This window comes from Mirounga angustirostris, unplaced genomic scaffold (assembly GCF_029215605.1).
Source record: "Mirounga angustirostris isolate CCGP_5_RB_7025 unplaced genomic scaffold, mMirAng1.0.hap1 SCAF_7, whole genome shotgun sequence".
NCBI classification, from domain to species: Eukaryota; Metazoa; Chordata; class Mammalia; order Carnivora; family Phocidae; genus Mirounga; species Mirounga angustirostris.
In genome coordinates, this window is record NW_026991715.1 from 34,884,972 (window position 1) to 34,903,372 (window position 18,401).

Genomic DNA, 18,401 nt, shown 5'->3' on the forward strand with positions numbered 1-18,401 from the left:
TCTTCTACTCTTCTTTCCTAGCTCTGATCTACACTGGCAAACATTTTGTTAAACAAACATTTTTTATTGAACTATACATACAGAAAAGGGAACAAATCCTGACATCAGCTCAATGTGTTTTAAGAAAGTGAACATACTTGGTACCAGTATCTTGATGAAGAAATGAAACATTGTTAGCATTTCAGGTGCCACACAAATTACCCCTTAAAGTCACTACCAGCCCAAGTATAACAAATATCCAATACTATGTTTTAGTTTTTGCCTGTTTTGAATTTATATCAATGGAATAGTAGAGTATGAACTATTTTGTGTCTGGCTTCTTTCACTGAACATTATGTTTCTGAAATTTGTCCATGATATTGCTTTTAATTTTAGTTTTTATTATCATTGCTGTATAGTATTCCATTGTGTGAAGCTTTCCCAATTTATTGCCCATCCTATTTGGGCTGGTGCAAGGTTTGACTATTCGAATAATACTGCTTTGAACATTCTCATACATGTCCTTTGGCAAATATTTATATGCCTTTCTGTTGGTGTATACCTAGGAGTGAAATTGCTGCTAAGATCAAGTGTAGTAGATACTTCCAAATAGTTTTCCAAACTGGTTGTACCAATTTACACTGCTGTCAGTACAGTCTGGATGTTCCTCCACATTTTTGCCAAAACTTGGTATTTGTTTTTCATTTTATCCCAATGGAAAGTACTTTTAAACCTTTTATTTCTAGTTCTTTTTATATTCATTTCTTTATTACTAAAGAATGTGTTTGTAACTTTTTCGTAAACTTAAAACAATTTCCTCAATTTCCTGCTGTTGTTTAGTACCTAGCACACTTAAAACTTCTCTCATTCATCCTTCACATATGGCTGTGTCACTGTTTTCCAGTACTTCCCTGCACAAACTGAAATCTTTTATTTATTATTCTACTAGCAACATTTATTGTTCCACTAACAACAGTTCCTTTGCATTTACTTGTATGACAGAATAGAATACAGTTCTTATTTTTTTCCTCTTACCTCTTTCTCCCTTACACTTTCAGACCTCTATCAAATTAACTTTTACTTTTGTCAAGGTTGATGACATTTTTTACTCTACAACCATAGCTAAGAATTCCCCCTTTTGTCTGTAGATCTGTTTTCTGAAAATCAATATTAAAAATTCACCATTAATGACACATAAATTATGAATGCCCTGCAGCCAAAGATCACCAGGAACACACTGCATCAGAACAAAGTTGGGTTTATTGACTTGTTGTAATGAGGGAGACTGCACATCCTGGGAAAGCATGGGTTACCTTAGTAATAGCGCCTTAAAAAGGAGCTATAGGTTTTGGGCTTGTGTTCAGTGATTTTGCATAGAGTTCAAGGAAGTAGCCCTGGATTAGATGCTTTCAGTGAATGGCAGTAATTCTATTATAGGGCTCTTACTGAATTTTATTTAGGAGATGAGAAGAACAAAGTGAGGTTAAAGCTGTAACTGGTTTTTTATTTTTTATTATTATTTTTTTGTTTTGTCTTAAAGATTTTATTTATTTATTTGACAGAGAGAGACACAGAGAGAGAGGGAACACAAGCAAGGGGAGTGGATGAGGGCAGGGAGCCCAATGCAGGGCTCAATCCCAGGACCCTGGGATCATGACCTGAGCCTAAGGCAGATGCTTAATGTCAGCCACCCAGGCGCCCCTGTAACTGGGCTCTGTAACTGGTTTTTTAAAAACCTGCATTCACTCATAATAAGCTAGGACAGAGGACTTGGTCATTTTTTGGGGGGGGGCGGTTTACCATGTTCTTGTTTTTGTCTCTGCCCAAGCATGATCATGATGTCATCTTATTGTGGTTGTTTCCATCTTATCACAATGGTCTTTAATGATGTTCTGTGAAGTTATTTATATTCAACAGGAGAAGATCATGGCCCATTTGTGAGTGCTAGGCCAGTTCCTATTTATAAGAGGCTGATTTTCTCTTTCTCAAAATATTCATTGTACTGTAAAATCCCTAGAAGAAAGCACAGGAGAAAAGCTTCATGACATTGAATTTGGCAATGACTTCTTGGGCATGACACCAAAAGCAATGAAGGCAAAAATAGACAAATGACACTACATCAAACTTAAAAATTTTTATGCATCAAAGAACACAGTCAACAGTGAAAAGGCAATCTATCGAATGGGAGAAAATATCTGCAAATCTTTTATCTGATAAGGGGTTAATGTCCATAATATTTAAGAACTCCTACAACCCAACAGAAACCACAAAATATCAAGTAACCTCATTAAAAAATGAACAAAGTAATTGAATGGACATTTCTCTGAAGATGATGTGCAGATGACCAACAAAAATATGAAAAAATGCTCAACATCACTAATCATCAGAGAAATGGAGATCCAAACCACAATGAGATATTACCTCACACACACATGAGGATGACTGCTATCAAAAACCAGAAAATAGCAAGTGTTTGTAAGGATGTAGAGAAACTGGTACCTTTGTGCAGTGTTGGTGAGATTGTAAAATCGTGCAACTGCTATAAAAACAGTATGGAGGCTCCTCAAAAAATTTAAAAGAGAACTTCTATATGATCCAGCAGTCTCATTCCTGGGTGTATATCCAAAGGAATTGAAAGCAAAGTCTCAAAGAGATATTTGTGCACCCATATTCATAGCAGCAGTATTCACAACTGGCAAGAGATGGAAGCAACCCGAATACCCACATATAGATGAATGAATAAACAAAATGTGGTGTGTGTGTAAAGAATGGGAATATTATTCAGCCTTAAAAAAGGAAGGCAAGCCTATCACATGCTACAGCATGGATGAACTTTGAGGGCATTATTCTAAGTAAAATAAGATAATCACAAAAAGGCAAATATTGTATGATTCCACTTAAATCATGTATCTAAAGTTGTTAAATTCATACAAACAGAAAGTAGAATGGTGATTACCAGGGATGGGGGGAGGAGGAGAGGGGAGTTTTGTTTAATGGGTACAGAGTTTCAGATTTGCAAAATGAAAATGTTCTGAAGATCGGTTTCACAACAATGTGAATATACTTAACATTGCTGAACTGTACACCGAAAAATTGTTATGATGGTAAATTTTGTTATATTTTTAACTACAATAAAATATGTTGTTCATTGCAGAGCCATATTACTTAGTGGTAAGGACTGTGTTTTCTGCTCCTTTGATCTATTCTTGTGTTTCCTGTGCCATTGAAAATAGAGTGTTCCTAGAATCAAGATCAAATAGATTCACCATTTTAGACTCCATCAGTTGGCTTTACCATATCTTCAAATATCTTTAAATCAATAATTCAGGTTCCCATATTTCTTGCCCGAAGCCCTCTATCTTTCTGCTTCTTTCTGGACTAAATGATCTCTAAATGTGAACAAAACTATCATCTTGTCTTCATACCTCTCCTAGTTAAGTCCATTGATAGATTACTTATCTCCTTTTTAAAAAAAAAATTCCCTCTCTTTGCTACAGTATATCCTCAAGTGGATTCCTGAGAGGGTATACGAAAAATGAACTCTTGTCTCTGCATGTCTGAAAATGCATTTAGTTTTCTTACACTTCATTGATATGTTATATATTATATATGTCATTTAATGTCATATATTTTAACACTTCATGCTTTTTCATATCTGGGATTATTTCATCTCTACTATTATTTCCTTAATAACAGTATTCCTAATTTTATCTTGTTTTTTTCTCTGAGACTTGTGTTTGTCAGATATTGAACACTCTCAATTATTCCTCTATGTTTCTTATATTTCTCTTGCATTTTACATCTTTGGTTTTTCTTCTCCATCCTTTTTTAAAGTAAGTCCCTCACTTTATTTTGAGTATTTCTATTTCTTCCCTTAGGAGAAGTGTTGATATTTGTTGCTACAGGAAGCAGAGAGATCCTGGCAACTGCACAACAGAGGAGCAACATGCTGAAAACATAGGGGAAAAGCCTCATGACATCATATTTGTTAATCCACATCAAAAGACATCATAGTCAAATTTCTGAAAACTAAAGGCAAGGAAAAAATCTTGAAAGCGGTGAAAATGACACATTATTCATAGAGCAATAACAATTTGAATGACAGTAGACTTCTCATCAAAAACCATAGAGGTTAGAAGAAGGACACATAGTTTTCAAGTGCTGAGAGAAAAGAAATGTTAACCCAGAATCCTATATCCAGTGAAAATATCCTTCAGGAAGAGAATTGGTTGCCAGTACACCTACCCTAAAAGAATGGCTGATGAAAGTTCTCCAAACGGAAAGGAATCAATTAAAAAGAAAGGAATCTTGGGACTCTGAGCGTGCGACTCTTGATCTCAGGGTTGTAAGTTCGAGCTCCATGTTGGACGTGGAGGCTACCTGAAAAAAAAAAAAAAGGAATCTTGGGACATCAGTAAAGAAGAAAAACACAGGAAACAAAAATATGGGTAAATGTTATAGACTTTCCTTCTCTTGAGTTTCATAAATTATGTTTGATGGTTGAATCCCAAATTATATCTGATTATGTCTGATATAATTCTAAGTATATAGAGAGGAAATTTTTTTTTTTTTGAGAGAGAGAATGAGAGAGAGAGAGCATGAGAGTGGGGAGGGTCAGAGGGAGAAGCAGACTCCCTGCCGAGCAGGGAGCCCGATGCGGGACTCGATCCTGGGACTCCAGGATCATGACCTGAGCCGAAGGCAGACGCTTAACGACTGAGCCACCCAGGCGCCCCTAGAGAGGAAATTTTTAAGACAATTATAAATGGGGATGTAAAGGGATATAAAGGGAGGTAAGTTTTCCACCCTGCTCTTGAACTGGTAAAATGACAATACCAGTAAACTGTAATAAGTTATGTATGGAGCAACCATTATAAAAGCTATACAATGTGATACACTAAAAAACACTACAGATAAATCAAATTGGAATTCTAAAAAATGTTCTAATAACCCACAGGAAGGCAGGAAAAAGAAAACAGAGAAACAAAAAAACCCTCCAGGGAACAAACAGAAAACAAAAAAATGTTAGGCTTATGCTCTAATATCAGTTATTACATTACATGTAAATGGTCTAAACACACCAATTAAAGCAAAGAGATTGATAGAATGGGTTAAAAAATGTCCAACCGTATGCTGTCTACAAGACACTTCACTTCAAATATAATGATATAGGCAGATTGAATGTAAAAAGATGGGAAATATATTATGCAAATGTTAATAAAAATACATCAGGAGCGACCATACTAATTTCAGATAAAGTAGACATCAGAGGGAAGAAAATGACCAGAAAGTGGGGAAGAAAGTGACAGATTTCTTCAGGACATTATATAACAACAAAAGAAGACAAAGCATTCCTATGTATTTTATACATATTTAGTATGTATACACCAAGTAACAAAGTTGCAAATTATGTAAAGCAAAAACTGACAAGTGAAAGGAAAAATAGGTCTACAATCAAAGTTGGATACTTCAACACCCTCTCTTAACAAGTGATAGAACAACTAGACAGAAAATCAGCAAGAACTCAGAACTAAACAACACCATCAACCAACAGAATCTAATCCATATTTATGAAATTCCTAGCCAAAAACAGTAGAATAAGCATTTTTTCCAAATGCTTTCAGAAAATATACAAGATAAACTACATAAACAAGGCCATAACACAAACTTCAACCAATTTAAAAGGACTGAAATCATACAATGTGGGTTCTCCAATCACAATGGAATCAAACTAAAAAATCAATAACATAAAAACAACACTTCAAACACTTGAAAACTAAACAACACACTTCTCATTAATCCCTGGATCAAAGACAAAGTCTCAAGGGATATAAAAAAATATATCAAGCTGAATTGAAAATGAAAAGACAACAAATTAAAATTTGTAAGACACAGCTAACGCGGTGCAGAGAGGGATATCTATAACATTACAAGCATACATTAAAAAAGAGGAAAAGTCTCAAATCAATTATCTAATCTCCCACCTCAAGAATCTAGGAAAAGAACAGAAAATAAACCCAAAGCAAGCAGAAGAAGCAGGAGGAAGGAAATAATAAAAATAATAGAAGAAACCAATGAAATCCAAAATAAAAATAATAGAGAAAATCAGTGAAGTAAAAAGCTGGTTCTTTGTTGTTTTTTTTTTAGCGGGGGAGGGGCAGAGAGAGAGAGAGGGAGAGAGAATCTTTTTTTTTTTTTTAAGTCAAGAACTTCTTTTATTTTAAAATAAACATTGAAGATACCCCCCCTTCCCCACCATCCTACAAAAAACTTTTGAATGTGAAATGTTCAACAGCCTATCCATTTTAGTAGGTTACAAAACCAGCAAAAACTCCAGTTGTCTAATAATGAATGTTTGAGAATAGTTTTGTGTCTTGTTTTTTGTTTTTCTTTAGTAGCTGAGCACCTAGTGGAAAAATTCCTTAGCTAAAGGCTAATAAAACAAAATTCAGTTTCCACACAGAAAATACCATTCACTTAGTATTAGTAGCCTTTGCTGAATAGATGGGATTCATTCTCCATGAAGTCAAAGTGGGATATGACAAGCAGCATTAAGTTCATAGGCACACAGAACAAGTGCTCAAGCTGCTAGCACAAATTCCAACAGTACATAAATTACTAAACTGTCATCTCCATCAAACTTGTGACTCTCCCTATGCATCTAAGGGAAAGAATCACCACTTTGAATATAAACGCCTCCATGAGAAAAAGATAATTCAGTTAGGGTTAGACAAAAGATAAACGCAACTACTACAGAAATAGCTGCTGGAGATAACCATTAAAATTTGAAACACTAACAATGCATGGGGTGAACCACATAAGCTGCTAGCTGTTGAACACCAGTGTTTCAAGATACAACTTTTATAAACATGTTTTATTTGTTTTGCTTATACCATCAGAACTGAAACTACTGTCTGTGAGAGAGAGAGAATCTTAAGCAGGCTGCATGCCCAGTGCAGAGCCATGGGGTTCGATGATCTCACACCCCTGAGATCATGAGCTGAGATGAAATCAAGAGTTGGAAGCTTAACTGCCTGAGCCACCCAGGAGCCCCTCAAATCCTTTATATTTTCAAACTTTTCTGCATCATTTCTCCCATCAATTCAGAGGGTTCTTTAAGTGATTGCTTATATATTTCCATCTTTGCCCTGAAGTATTGTTTTTCCTTGGATATAGCTAAATTAAATAAGATTTTTTAAGAGATTCATAACAAAATTAAAGAAGATTTGGAAGCCTAACCTTGAAGGTTAATCTTTGTCTTTCATTTTTAGTAAACTTGAAGAATTTTTATTTTTTTAATTTTTTTGTTTTTTAAAATTTTATTTAAATTCAATTAATTAACATATAGTGTATTATTAGTTTCAGAGGTAGAGTTCAGTGACTCATCAGTTGCATATAACACCCAGTGCTCATTACATCATGTGCCCTCCTTAATGCCCATCACCCAGTTACCCCATCCCCCCACCCTCCTCCCTAACTGCAACCCTCGGTTTGTTTCCTATACTTAAGTCTTGTATGGTTTATCTCCCTCTCTGATTGCATCTTATATTATTTTTCCCTCCCTTCCCTTATGATCCTCTGTTTTATTTCTTAAATTCCACATATGATTGAAATCATATGAAAATTTACTTTCTCTGATTTGACTTATTTCACTTAGCATAATACCCTCTAGTTCCATTCATGTCATTGCAAATGGTAAGATTTCCATTTTTTGATGGCTGAGTAATATTCCATTGTATATATATCCTACATCTTCTTTATCCATTCATCTATCTGTTGGACATCTGGGCTCTTTCCATAGTTTGGCTATTGTGGACATTGCTGCTATAAACATTGGAGTGCAGGTGCCCCTTCGGATCACTATGTTTGTATCCTTTGGATAAATATCTAGTAGTGCAATTGCTGGGTCGTAGGGTAGCTCTGTTTTCAACTTTTTGAGGAACCTCCATACCGTTTTCCAGAGTGGCTGTACCAGCTTTCATTCCCACCAACAGTGTAAGAGTGGTCCCCTTTCTTCACATCCTCACCAGCATCTGTTGTTTCCTGACTTGTTAATTTTAGCCATTCTGACTGATCTGATGTATCTCATTGTGGTTTTGATCTGTATTTCCCTGATGCTGAGGGATGTTGAGCATTTTTTCACATGTCTGGTGGACATTTGTATGTCTTCTTTTAAGAAATGTCTGTTCATGTCTTCTGCCCATTTCTTGACTGGATTATTTATTTTTGGTGTGTGGAGTTTGATAAATTCCTTATAGATCTTGGATACTAACCCTTTATCTGAAAAGATTTTGCAAATATCCTCTCCCATTCTGTCGGTTGTCTTTTGGTTTTGTTGACTGTTTCTTTTGTTGTGCAAAAGCTTTTTTTTTTTTTTTTTAAGATTTTATTTATTTATTTGACAGAGAGAGACACAGCGAAAGAGGGAACACAAGCGGGGCGGGGGGAGTGGGAGAGGGAGAAGCAGGCCTCCCGCCGAGCAGGGAGCCTGATGCGGGGCTCAATCCCAGGACCTTGGGATCATGACCCGAGCCAAAGGCAAACGCTTAATGACTGAGCCACCCAGGCGCCCCTGTGCAAAAGCTTTTTATCTTGAAGTCCCAATAGTTCATTTTTTGCTTTTGTTTCCCTTACCTTTGGAGACATGTCTAGCAAGAAGTTGTTGCAGCCAAGGCCAAAGAGGTTCTCCTGTAGGATTTTGATGGATTCTCACATTTAGAACTTGAAGAATTTTTAAAATTTATAATGGAATGAAAGGAAAACAAACATTTGTAGCATAAAAATGGAAACCAGCTTGATCAGCTATGCAATAATTATAAGCTTACTAAATAAAATTAAGTTTAATATACTTTACAATAGTTCATCAAAGTATTATTTCAGGTCACTGGTAATAATCAGTAAAATTAATCTTAATGATCTGTCACTTCACATAAGCGTACATGAGCATAATGACATAGGGCTTGGTGGTTTTTTACATTGTTTACCTTTCCATGTTGTGTCCAGAGGAGACCAAGTTTTTGCCACCTAATTATTAAAATTAAGCTGGAAAATATGATTAAGAAGATTCCCAATGAATGATGAAAATAGTCTGTATCTTGAAAGAGGTGTGGGTTACATGGATGGATCCATTTATATAGTTAAGACTGATGCATTTCAATTTGTGTAAACATTACCTTAAGAAAAGACCTGTACAAAAACATTGAGTGGGAAGTGGAGGGGAAGTTATAGATGAAATGAGACAAGATGTTGTGAAGCTGGATGACGTGTAAATGGAAGTTATGCTGTTTGCTTTGTATGTGTTGAACTTTTTCCACAAATGTTAGTGAGTTACTACTTGTGAGACAAGTTTATAAATTCAATTCAGTTCTACTCTAGCAAAGGAAAGCGAAAGAGAATAAAACAGAGAAGCACTCTCCTGAAAGAATCTAAAATAATCAATTTCCATAAAAAGGCAGTGTCTTCACATACCAACTGATAGCCTTGGATGATACATTAAGATACTATCTTCTTCCTCTCTGTCATAACAAGCAACATTCTCAAAGACATTTCAATGTCCCAATTGAGTATCACAGATACTGTACTGCTAGTAAAATTTGCTTTAAAGTGAAAAATAATTCAGTAAGCTATATGTGAAGATTTCTGGTGTCAGTGCAGGCAAAGAGAGAGCTCAAAGGACCACACAAATGGCAGGGATGCCATCAAGCTGGAATCAGAATGCCCATCGAAGGAAGGAATGAGTTGGAAATAACTTTGTTTCAAAGAAGAAACTAAACCCATCTAATATGTTTATGATTGTTGGTTTTACTTCACCAGTTTATCTTGTTATTCATACTCTCAAGGAAGTCTATTCTCAGTAACATTTATCAAGTGAACCATGGAGGCTGGTCACAGTGATTTTATTTTTTATCCTTCTGGGTAGGTAGAGATATTTTTTAACTACAAAATTATTTCATCTGTTCAGAGTTTAGACTTTATTTAGCTTTACTTATTTTACCTAGAGTTGAAACATCTTGAAAAATATCCTCATTTTTATCTTCCATCACTTTGGCTCTTACCTGAAGTGAACTTTGGTTGAACTCAATTGATTTCACCTCTCAAGAATTATGAAATCAATCTGAGATGAGATTATGTTTGGCACATTTTGTGTTCTTATATGTGCACTGACCCATTTCATATATTTTGAGGATATTTAAAGACATATTTTCCTATTTATCTGAGCAGAAAATGGTGAGATAGAAATGGATATAGCCATGGTGAACCATCATTGAATTCTATGGAATCCACTCAAATGTAATTCACTATCTTACTTAGTGTCTATTTATAATAGCAACTAGCGTCATCCTTGTTGTGAGAGGATGATAGAGGTGATTCTTGAATGTTTGTATTCTGCATTGCATTATGTCCTTACAACATGGTAATATATTTGGGCCTTCATTAATTAATTAATATAGGAGGGAAATTTGATTTAAAAGTTATAATAAAATGAACAAAACTAATAAAATCATGACCAATTCTACCCATAAAAAATGAAGTAAAATCCTAAAATGCCTACTTATGACAGACTGATTGTTGCTTGTTCCTCTTTTAAAGATTTATTTATTTATTTGAGAGAAAGAGTGCAGCAGGGAGGGGCAGTGGGAGAGGGAAAGAGTCTTAAGCTGACTCGCAGGGAGCTCAGGAGCTCAGAGCCATCTGGGGGCTCTATTTCACAACTCTGAAATCATGACATGAGCTGAAACCAAGAGTCTGACGCTTAGCTGACTGCACCACCAAGGTGCCCCACTAGTTACCCTTTTAAATAATTTAATTAATCAGATACTTCTATCATAAGTATGTGTTGGCCTCAATTTTCCTCCTAATAGCTTAATTGTTCCCCTTACTGTGCAGGTGTAACCACAAAATAAGTTAAGTCTTGTTGTTCATGCCATTTTATGAGCCATATAACTTAGAGAAATAATTGTTTATTTTATAATTGGTGTTGCTAACCAACTTTTACATTTTGTATAGTTTATTGACTTGTTTGTTGGGACGATTAAATAGTGTACTTTTGGATTCACAAATCACACTACTCATCAGAGATAAATTTCACTGCCAAAGAATAAAAATTGGTTTTACAGGTTTACATTACCTGAGGGTGTGATTCCTAAACATTAGTATGCACGAGAATCACTTAAAGAGAGAGATTGAAGTGCAGATTTTCAGCCCTTAGCACCACCAGAGAATTTCATTCAAGGTCTGGAGGGAAACCCAGGAGTCAACCTGGAAAAAAACAACTCAGACTCCCAAGTAATTATTTATGCATATGGTTCACACACTACAATCTGAAAAACACTAACTCCACCTGAAAGTCTTTATAAGGCTCAGATTTTGGAAATGGTATTGCCTGTATGCACCTCCTGAAGTTATTAATTTGAACGCGTGGTGGCAGTGCAGGCTAAGAGAGTGAATAAGAGCTCTGCAGATTCGGTGGACTCCATTTTATTCAGAAGCCCCCCCAAATACAGAACACACTTACAGCTGGAGCTAAGATAGTAGTATTCAGGAAGGCACTCGTCACCAGACAAGTTATAAGACGAATTCGAAATTCAACAGTAAAGACATTTCGGAGGGTCGGTGGTGGACGTGATGATGGGGACTGGAAAAAGATTTTTTCCTCTGGGATCAGACATAATGGAGATGGCGAGAACAAAAGTACATCGCAAGAAAAGGCAAGTGGCAATTCTCATTATATGGGTGCTTTTGTGGGAAGCCGGTTCAGAATCGATTCAATATTCTGTACTGGAGGAGTCAGAAACTGGCACGTTTGTGGCCAATTTGACAAAGGACCTGGGACTCAGGAGAGGAGAACTGGCTGCGCGTGGTGCCCAGGTTGTTTTCAAGGGGAACAGACAGTATTTGCAGCTTGACCCAAAGACCTATGATTTACTGCTAAATGAGAAACTGGACCGGGAAGAGCTGTGCGGCTCCACTGAGCCATGCGTGCTACCTTTTCAAGTGTTACTGGAAAATCCCTTGCAGTTTTTTCAGGCTGCTTTACGAGTCAGAGATATAAATGACCACGCCCCAGAGTTCCCAGCCAGAGAAATGCTACTAAAAATATCAGAAATTACTACACCAGGAAAGCTATTTCCTTTGAAAATGGCACAGGATTTAGACGCTGGTAACAACAGTCTTCAGAGCTATATAATCAGCTCCAATCCTCATTTTCACGTTCTCACTCGCAATCGCAGCGATGGCAGGAAGTTCCCGGAGCTGGTGCTGGACAAAGCCTTGGACCGCGAGGAGCAGCGCGAACTAAGGCTTACCCTCACAGCGCTGGATGGTGGGTCTCCGCCCAGGTCTGGGAGCACGGAGATTCAGATCCTGGTCTTGGACATCAATGACAATGCTCCCGAATTTGCTCAGGAACTCTATGAGGCACAAATCCCTGAAAACAATTCCCTAGGCTCCCTGATTATCACCGTCTCAGCGACAGATTTAGATGCAGGATCCTTTGGGGAGGTATCTTATGCCCTATTTCAGGGAGATGACGTTAATCAACCCTTCGAAATAAACGCAATTACAGGAGAAATTCGACTGAGAAAGACTTTGGATTTTGAGGAATTTCAATCATACCACGTGGATATTGAGGCTACAGATGGCGGGGGACTATCAGGAAAATGCTCTTTAGTCATCAAGGTTCTGGACGTAAATGACAACGCTCCTCAACTGACCATGTCCTCCCTCGTCAGTCCCATCCCCGAAAACCTGCCAGAGGTCATAGTAGCAGTTTTCAGTGTGTCAGATGCAGATTCTGGACAAAATCAACAGGTTATTTGTTCTATAGATGACAATCTCCCCTTTCTTCTAAGACCATCAGTCGAGAATTTCTACACCTTGGTAACTGAAGGAGCGCTGGACAGAGAGAGCCAGGCCGAGTACAACATCACCATCACCGTCACTGACCTGGGCACCCCCAGGCTGCAAACCCAGCACCACATGACGGTGACGGTGTCCGACGTGAACGACAACGCGCCGGCCTTCAGCCACACCGCCTACACCCTGCGGGTGCGCGAGAACAACAGCCCCGGCCTGCACATCGGCCGCGTGAGCGCCGCGGACAGAGACGCGGGCGCCAACGCGCAGGTCACCTACTCGCTGCTGCCGCCGCACGACCCGCGGCTGCCCCTGGCCTCGCTGGTGTCCCTCAACGCGGCCACCGGGCAGCTGTTCGCGCTCAGCTCCCTGGACTTCGAGGCGCTGCGCGCGTTCGAGTTCCGCGTGGGCGCGGCCGACCGCGGCTCGCCGGCGCTCAGCAGCCAGGCGCTGGTGCGCGTGCTGGTGGGGGACGCCAACGACAACGCGCCCTTCGTGCTGTACCCGCCGCAGAACGGCTCGGCGCGCTGCCCCGAGCTGGTGCCCAGGGCGGCCGAGGCGGGCTACCTGGTGACCAAGGTGGTGGCGGTGGACGGCGACTCGGGCCAGAACGCCTGGCTGGCGTACCAGCTGCTCAGGGCCACGGAGCCCGGGCTGTTCGGCGTGTGGGCGCACAACGGCGAGGTGCGCACGGCCAGGCCGCTGAGCGCGCGCGACGCCGTCCGGCACAGGCTGCTGGTGCTGGTCAAGGACAACGGCGAGCCGCCGCTGTCGGCCAGCGTCACGCTGCACGTGCTGCTGGTGGACGGCTTCTCGCAGCCCTACCTGCCGCTCCCGGCCGCGGCGGCGGCCGAGGCCCGGGCCGACCCGCTCACCGTCCACCTGGTGGTGGCCTTGGCGTCGGTGTCGTCGCTCTTGCTGGTGGCGGTGCTGGGGTTCGTGGCGGTGCGGCTGGGCAGGAGGAGCCGGGCCGCGGCGGGGGGCGGCTGCTCGCTGCCCGAGGGCCCCTTCGCGGGCCACCTGCTGGACGTCAGCGGCGCGGGGACCCTGTCGCACAGCTACCAGTACCAGGTGTGTCTGACGGAAGGCCCCGGGTCAAATGAGTTCAAGTTCTTGAAGCCTATTATCCCCAATTTCGTGGGTGAAGGGACTGGTAGGGGCACCGAGGAAAACTCTCACTTTAGAAATCATTTTGGGTTCAATTAGGCATATCACCTTAAGAGGAGATAAATGATAATTATAACCAATGTATTATTAGTTCGCAACCCGTCCATTCACATAAAGAGCTACATATTCATACATTAATAATTATTGTCATATTTATAGTTATTTCAGCTTGTTGAAGTATTTTACATTCTGAATCTCTGGGTGTTTGTTGTTTTTGCTGTTGTTGTTTTTAGCCAGGTCACATTTTGCATGTTCATACAATAGTGGAAAAATATTGTTTCTCAGTTTTGGGGAGTCAGATTATTGGAGGTCATAAATGTTTTCAGATTCCTGATGTTTGAGCTTGTTCACTGATACCTACTTATGACTAAGAGAATTGTGTTTTCTGATTATCAGCATAGTATCTTGTAAATGATGGCTTTCAATTTTAAAAATACTTTTCATTCATACAAAATTTTTTGTTACCTTGGAAATGGTTGGGTTTCTGTAGTGTTGTTTTAAAAACACTATTTGTTTCCTCAAAGGAACTAGTATTTTATCTGGATGTTTTCTAAGTTGAGTATTTTCTTTCAAAATTGATATTGAACAAGACTATCTGATACTATTTTAAATAATTCAATTTCTGTTAAATAGAAAAAATGTTAGTAGACTGATGATTACTTTTTCATAATAAATGGTTTGGGTATGTAAATAATGATTCTCATTCTTTTAAAATAATATATAGTCACATGATTCAAACATTCAATATGAACAAAAAATAAAGGAATTTTTTTTCATTTTCAAATTTTTATTTAAATTCTAGTTAGTTAACATGCAGTATAATATTGGTTTCAGGAGTAGAATTTAGTGATTCATCACTTACATATAACACCCAGTGCTCATCATAACAAATGCCCTCCTTTATGCCCATCACCCATTTAGAACTCCCCCCCACCTCCCTCCATCAATCCTCAGTTTTTCCTCTATCATAAAGAGTCTCTTATGGTTTGTTTCCCTCTCTCTTTTTTCCCCCTTCTTATATGTTCATCTGTTTTGTTTCTTAAATTCCACATATGAGGGGTGCCTGGGTGCCTCAGTTGTTAAACATTGCCTTTGGCTCAGGTCATAATCCCAGGGTCCTGGGGTCGAGCCCCACGTCGGGCTCCCTGCTCAACCGGGAGCCTGCTTCTCCCTCTCCTGCTCCCCCTGCTTGTATTCCTTCTCTCACTGTGTCTCTCTCTGTCAAATAAATAAATAAAATCTTTTTAAAAATCCACATATGAGTGAAATCATATGGTATTTGTCTTTCTGACTTATTTCACTTAGCGTTATACATTCTAGCTCCATCCACATCGTTGCAAATGGCAAGAGTTCATTCTTTTTGATGGCTGAGTAATATTCCATTATAAATAAATACATTTTCGGGCGCCTGGGTGGCTCAGTTGGTTAAGCGACTGCCTTCGGCTCAGGTCATGATCCTGGAGTCCCAGGATCGAGTCCCGCATCGGGCTCCTTGCTCAGCAGGGAGTCTGCTTCTCCCTCTGACCCTCCCCCCTCTCATGCTCTCTCTCTCTATCTCATTCTCTCTCAAATAAATAAATAAAATCTTAAAAAAATAAAATAAAATAAAATAAATACATTTTCTTTATCCACTCATCAGTTGATGGACATTTGGGCTCGTTCCATAGTTTGCCTATTGTTGGTAATGATGCTACAAACATTGGGGTGCATGTACCTCTTCAAAACTATATTTTTGTGGGGTGCCTGTGTGGCTCAGTCGTTAAGTGTCTGCCTTCAGCTTGGGTCATGATCCCAGGATCCTGGGATCAAGCCCCGCATCGGGCTCCCTGCTCTGTGGGGAGCCTGCTTCTCCCTCTCCCACTCCCACTCCCCCCTGCTTGTGTTCCCTCTCTCGCTGTCTCTACGTCAAATAAATAAATAAAATCTTAAAAATCTTTTAAAAAAGAGAGCTCTATTATGCTTAGGAAAATGCATATTGCAGTAAATATAGATGAATTAGAATTGAATAAATTAATGATTTTCAACATTTTATCTTATCATCTGGCTTTATAAACTTAAAAACTACAACAAAATATTTTATTTATTTATAAAAATATTTATTTTATAAAATGCTCTTTTACTGTTTACACTATTTGCTTTTTGCTTTGTTGACCTAATAATTTATCATTTAGAATATCATTTGGTGAACAAATTATCGTCTTTTAAAATGTATGATGTGATGTTGAGCACTTTCCTTATTTATTCACAAACACATTCTTTAAAAATTTATTTTAGGGGGGAGGGGCAGAGGGAGAAGGAAAAGGAGAGAGAGAATCCCAAGAAGACTCCTTGTCTGAGCTGGAGCTCTACTTGGGACTCAGATCCCATGACCCTGAGATCATGAACTGAGCTAAAATCAAGAGTCAGAGGCTTAACCAAATGAGCCACCCAGGCAACCCTGAAATTTTTAAAAATATATATTTATTTATTTGAGAGAGAGAGAGGTGGGAGGGGCAGAGGGAGAGAATCTTCAAATAGACTACCTAATGAGTACAGAGCCTGAGCAACAGGGGGCTCCTTCTCATGACCCCTGAGATCATGACCTGAGCCAAAACCAAGAGTTGGACATTTAACCAACTGAGCCACCCAGGCGCTCCAAAAATTAAATTTTTAAACTTATTTTATTTATTGTGTTACACATAAGGGGAGAAAGAAAGTGTCTATGATTTGGTTTCAGACCATGGTCTATTTTTAAATACACACACATGTATATATTTGTCATGAATATATATGTATGAATATATGAATATATATATTACATTTATTAAACATTTTCATCCTTGGTTTCTTAGGAATGCGCCTGTAATTTTTTATTCTTCCCTATTCTTAAACCAACTAAGATGTGTTAGCTTAAGGGAATAGTGCTCTAACTGCTTGATGATTTTATACTTTACTTCTTTTCCTTTACAAACTCTAATTGAGAAGCTCCTATTCCTTATAATTTGAGTGAAGATGTACAATTTTGAGTTTAGGTGAATTATTCAGAATTCAGGACAATAAAAAGCTCTATGTATATCTAACGAAAAAAAAGCTATTTGCTAGAAGGAATTACAAAATCAGAAGAACTGGACAAGCAAAAGTGAGAGAGCCAGCACTGAACTCCTGGTTTTGAAGTCATTCTACTATTGTTGCAGTACAGAAATCAGGAAGCTACTATTACTACCAAAACTGCTCATCTGAAGGCATTTCACTGGTAAAGCCTAATTTGCATCCAGAATAATAATTCAAAGGAGTCCTTAAAATGGAGTTTTAAGATTTCTGGGCCCAGAATTTTTAAAAAGTCATAAAAGGAAGTAGAAATGGATGGCAGTTGGGGAAGCATCATTAGTTCAAAAAGAATCTTGCCCCAGCAATTGAATTTATTTATTGCTTTGGGGCTAAGTTTTCAGTGGAACAAGAATTCTTTTGGCTACAAATCACACCACCAATATGTAGGAATGAAATCATATGCTCTTCTTTTTTTTTTTTTTTTAAGATTTTATTTATTTGACAGAGAGAGACACAGCGAGAGAGGGAACACAAGCAGGGGGAGTGGGAGAGGGAGAAGCAGGCCTCCCGCAGAGCAGGGAGCCCGACGTGGGGCTTGATCCCAGGACCCTGGGATCATGACCTGAGCCGAAGGCAGACGCCCAATGACTGAGCCACCCAGGCGCCCCGATCATATGCTCTTCTAATAATCAATCCAAGCAGGCAATTTAGTTGACCCTATCTGCTCCTAGTGGGCAGTGGGAGCTATAGGTGTGGTCTGAGTGGGTATGCCATAGACCACTCATTTCACCCAAATATATGTTCTCCCCTAATTTGTTACTAATAGACCTCTCACTTTTAGTTGCCCATGGGGATATGTGGGCTATAGATTGTATTTCCCAACTTCTGATGTGATTGGAATTGGTCTTATGACTAAGTTATGGCCACTGAGGTGGGAGTACAAGTGCCATGGAATATTTCATCGAAGTAGTCTTAAAAAAGGAAGACAAAGCCTTCCCTTTCTCCCATTTGTTGGTCTGAATGGAGATCTAATGGGTGGATATTAAGCAGCTATCTTGGACCATAAAGTAAAGGCCATGATTTGAAGATGGAAACAACAAGATGGAAAGTGACTATTGGAGATAACACTGAATGCATTTCAAGCCACTAGCCTTTTACAAGAGAAAATAAAATTCTATTTTGTGTTAGCCATTGTCATTTTGGGTTCTTCTATAATATCAGGTTGAAATTACAAAGAACATATTTATATATAGAAATTACACAGAACATAATTCCGGCTGATATAGTAAACTTCTTAACAAAATGATATTTAAGATAAAAACCAAAGAATGATTAGAGAAAATTGTGAGGCTTACATGCATGTCTTAGAAATC

The 18,401-nt window shown here is 38.8% G+C and overlaps 1 protein-coding gene across 1 annotated transcript; it reads left to right on the forward strand.

Annotated features, from left to right (window-relative positions):
* Nucleotides 1-10,857: 10,857 nt before the first annotated feature.
* On the forward strand, nucleotides 10,858-16,040 carry LOC135365366 (protocadherin beta-6-like). Its single transcript, XM_064596013.1, has one exon. The coding sequence runs from the start codon at nucleotides 11,605-11,607 to the stop codon at nucleotides 14,038-14,040; it is 2,436 nt and encodes an 811-aa protein (XP_064452083.1). The 5' UTR covers nucleotides 10,858-11,604; the 3' UTR covers nucleotides 14,041-16,040.
* Nucleotides 16,041-18,401: the final 2,361 nt, after the last annotated feature.

Excerpts from the sequence above, each read along its gene's own strand:
- LOC135365366 (XM_064596013.1), top strand. The coding sequence starts at position 11,605 with ATGATGGGGACTGGAAAAAGATTTTTTCCTCTGGGATCAGACATAATG.